This window comes from Eurypyga helias, unplaced genomic scaffold, assembly GCF_000690775.1.
Source record: "Eurypyga helias isolate BGI_N326 unplaced genomic scaffold, ASM69077v1 scaffold2791, whole genome shotgun sequence".
Classification (NCBI taxonomy): domain Eukaryota; kingdom Metazoa; phylum Chordata; class Aves; order Eurypygiformes; family Eurypygidae; genus Eurypyga; species Eurypyga helias.
In genome coordinates this window covers 37,328-41,842 of record NW_010232584.1, presented here as the reverse complement: position 1 = coordinate 41,842, position 4,515 = coordinate 37,328, and the positions used below count along the sequence as shown (strand labels likewise).

The following is a 4,515-nucleotide window of genomic DNA, read 5'->3' as shown; positions in this document are numbered from 1 at the left end:
AAATTCCGTTCCTGCTTTATCCTGAAGTAGTGTGAAAAAGGGTTTATATGAATCAGCTGAAACAACATGGCAAATGTCTTAAAGCTTGATCTTGATTTGCACAAAATATAATCATGCATCTAATGTATTGACCACTTAAAAAAAAAATCTTAAAAAAGCATTCCTGGAGTCATGCTTAGATTTTCTAGACTTACATACAGATTTCAGATGAGCAGGATTTCATTTACTGACTATTAAACAGTGACATGCAGGAAATAACAGAGAAGTGGAGACTGAAAACACTGTCACAGAAAACAGCATAAATTATGCTCTTTATTTCAACAAGGGAGGAAATAGATTCTTACAGAACAAGTTGTATGTATGAACAAAACCAAAGACCTGGTGATATATGCAAAAAATTTTAGTTGGAAAAGTCATTTTTAGAAAGTAAGAAGTTAGAAATATTCCCTTTTCCCTGCCCATGCTTGCTCAGGTATAGTGACCTCTTTTCATTTTTCACACATTATCTTCCAGTGTCATCTTTGAATGTGGAGGTAAAGGTCAAAGTCGCTACATGCCAAGTAATTTCATATTCAATTTCAGTGTAACTTTATGCTCACCTCCAGGGCAAACTTTTACCCATATAACTTTGGGTGTAAATTTAATTTGACATAATTAAACATTGCTAAAAACATGTGCTTTAATTTAAGAGATTTATTTCAGCTTAGTCAATTAATGAATGGGTTGATTAACTGAAGTAAGCCTTCCTTATACCAAAATAAGACTGCAGAGTCCCTGACATCATAAATCTGACCTCATGCTTTGAATGTTAGATTCTTGTAGTAGATGAGGTTCATTTATATGATCTCCACCTCTGGAAGAAATTTTAAGCTAAAAACTTGAAGAAAATTAACAGGTGAGGAAGGTCACAAAGTTCAGGATAACATGTCTCCTGGAGAAAGTAAAAAAAAGGCATATCCAAGAAACAGAATCAGGTATAAGTTGGTAAAGGTCAAGCAGAAAGGAACAAAACCTGTATACATATTCCCAGCTAAACATGGGATTTTATCTAAAATGCTAGGATTTTAAAACAATGGCACATATAACAGAAGGTCTGATTTTAAGTCACATACAAGATATCAGTTACAAATTTAAGTACAAGAAACATCTTCCAAACTTGATGAAAATAAGTAATTTTTGGACAGTCATAGCAAGGTATGAGATAGAAACTGCAGGACAGAGTATATTTATGGGAATATGACAGCAGACATTAGAAGTCATATTTGACTCAGTGCTATCAAAATTAATATTTATGTATCAAAACTGCATGTCTAAATAGGACAGATATTATTGAGACAGCTGTAAACTGTCCAGCACAAATTGTGTCATTTATTAAAACCTTATGGAATGCTAGAGAGACTTAGAAGCAGAGAGCACAGCAACAGCAGGAGACTTCAACTATCAACATACACACAGCACACTGACACACTTCAGACAATATACATTTTTGAAAACTCTAATGACTCTTTATCAGAGCAGCTAGCCTAAGAGAACACAAGAGGATCTGAATAAATTCAAGGAGTAGCACACTGTACATGGGTCATTAGAAAACTGCAAATAGCCCCTTCTGTACTAATGGCTGCAATGCATTACCATGCAACATCTTTTAAAAAATGAAAATAAGGAAAAAAATCTACAAATATTTCAAAACGTTACATGCTATATCTATCAGTGAAGTTGGTTAAAAGTGAAGCTCACTGGGTAACGTGCTGGCAGACTGCATGAAGACAACACAACCTAAGAATAAATACATTCTAACAAAGCCACTGCAAGGACCTCTTTCTCCCTTCACTCCCGATTTAAAAAAAAAATTACATTTATATTCAAATGAAGAAATAAAAAGGCAGTATAATATCAATAAATTAAATGTAAAAACACAAAAAAGTTAGTTAAGTCAATTACTGCAGGTCTATAAATGAATAGAGAAAGGATTTCTTGTACCTCAGAAGCAGAAAACATCTCAGCAAGGTGGTGGGAGCAATAACTTATGAAGGTATGAAAGGAGCAGCAGATGAAGTTAAACTATTTATTGAGAGCTGCAGAAAAGTTACTCATCCTTGGCTTCATTTTCATTAGAGACATCAGTATGTCCTTTACAAGTAGGCACCTGGAGGACTTTCTGACAATTAAAATGTCAACAGAGGAGGCTTTAGAATAAAAGCATATGTATTTACAGTAAATCTCTCAGTTTCTCCCAGTGTCTAATTGTGGACTGCTTTATACCACAGCAAGCTGCAATACGTAAATTAATTAGGAAGAAGAGGACTGGACAGACAGAAAACATGTTCAGCTACATGTTCAGCTCAGGAAGTCCCTAGAGGTGTACTGAAGTTGTTAGTACAGTCAAGGAAGATTCCATTACTACCCCACAACATCTCAAAATCTTTTCTGAAGGAAAAGCCAATAGACACAGGTCCTTAGCCCATTTTGCAATCCTCCAACGTGCTGCATCTGGTACTTCTGGTTGCGCAGGCAGAGACACCCACGTACCTGGTTGCACTAGGCAGCCCTGCCAAAGGCTGTCCCCTCTAGCTGCAGTCGGGAAGCACGCAGATGACAGCATTTTTCATAGCAGCAGACAGACATGGAAGTAGAAACACCTCTTTCAGATGCTTTGACACATGAGCCAGTTCAAATTTTAGTGTTCATCTTGCCTATTCAGTCTGTTATTTGAACCCCAGAGACCACCAGCACAACTGAGGGCAAACAATACAATAGCAAGAGATCACTAGGAAAAGCTAAAAAATAACACTTTCATATACTATAAGAAAAAGAAATAGGACCAAACCACCTATTCATCTTTTTTCCAAAACTCATCCACCAGTGACCATAGCTAATTAGCTATAAAAGCTCTCTATTACTGTGCAAGGAGGGTAGGAGGTGAAGAGAAGCAGGGGGAGGAAAGTGAATTGAATCCCCAAGGAAGAGAACAACAAAAGAATCTGAATCATTAAAAGGAAGGAACTGAAAAGGACCAAAACCCTGACATTTTTTTTCTATAAAACTTCTGAATAGTCGTACCTTTCTTAAACCCTGCTGTACTACTGTTTCTCACATCCCCCTCCAGTCCTCCACATACAGCTTTTCTGTCTCTCTGCGAAGCTTAACTCTTCATTACTGTCCCGTCATTTCCGTGGAATTCCATCATTTTCCACCAAAGCAATAAACATTTGATCTTAGTGCATAATTCACTGCACTGAAAAATCTCGGCTCTAGATGCTTTTTTTTTTAATTCATTGCTCTTCCCTCATGCACAAAAAATTACTGACTTGCTCCTCAAAGTATAAATTTTAAGAACATTAGAAACAAACAGAAAGGTCAGAAAGTCTAACTCTTGATAACAGGTAAGGCACTAAGCTGCTCTCCTACACCTAAGTGCTGGTTCTGTCAGGTAGACCCCAGGAACACAGGAGCAGAGGGCTCAGATCTCAAATTTTACTCTCTCACAGTAAGGAATATAGAAAATAGCAAGAAGGAAGCTACGTTAAAGAGGAAAGAATAAATTGACCTCTGACACTTTACTGATAACATGTACAAAACAAATCTCAGGAGGCCATGACACATTGTTAGCAATATAAAATAATTTTTTTTTAATTAAATTTAAAAAACAACACCACTGTTAATCAAATCAGTCAGAGAAATACTGACCTCAGAAGAAGGTCAATAAAAATTAAACCTGGTTAGGAACTCAACATAGATATCACGCACTGACGTGGAAATCCTGTCTCATATTTTTTCTTTACTCATACATTAAATGATGGCAACATGCTGCGCTAAGATTTTAAAGAATGTCCGCTTATGGTCACCAGGCTAAGTACTATGAACAAGTACATTTTGAACAACCAGAAAGTGATTTAATAATGGAGCATCAACAAATATAACTTCATATAGCACACCTCCAAATGAAAACATGATAGATCCCAAGGGCAGAGGGTCTAACAATTTACAACCTCTGCTTGCACCGTAGGGGTACACACTAACCAAAGGAAACAATATGAGCCTGTCTGGCTTTGATGTGTGACTTACATCAAGCCAGTATGTAGCATTAGCAAAGACTACAGAGCTGTATAATTCCTGTTGTTCAAGTCAGATTGGGTAAGATTTTGAGCAACCTGGTCTAGTGGAGGGTGTCCCTGCCCATGGCAGGGGGGTTGGAACTAGATGATCTTCCCAACACAAACCATTCTATGAAAAAATTAATTCTGGCAAGCTATTTCCCAATACAGTGCTGTTCTTCTGTAAACTTTCAGGACAATACACTATAGATAGGAAACAGGATCATCAGGGAAATGGAATATTCAAGTATTTCCATTTTGGTTAGTGCTGAAGTTATCTTCAGTTAATTGTTCTCCAAACATTACTCCACTATGGAGTATTTCTGCAGCAAAGAGATCGACCAGCTGGAGTGAGTCCAGAGGAGGCCACGAAGATGCTCAGAGGGCTGGAGCACCTCTGCTATGGGGAGGTTTTGAATTG

General features: G+C 37.2%; 1 protein-coding gene across 1 annotated transcript in view; it reads right to left on the bottom strand.

Moving 5' to 3' along the window:
- The window catches only part of LOC104516921 (leucine-rich repeat-containing protein 2-like), a gene marked incomplete at its 3' end in the record, with an annotated part of 17,955 nt that overhangs the window by 8,785 nt on the left and 4,655 nt on the right, over positions 1 to 4,515 (bottom strand). Inside the window, exon 2 of the mRNA XM_010161425.1 lies at positions 1 to 21. This exon is cut by the window's left edge and continues 214 nt beyond it. Within this exon, the coding sequence (XP_010159727.1) occupies positions 1 to 21 (21 nt within the window). The remainder of the gene's footprint in view (positions 22 to 4,515) is intronic.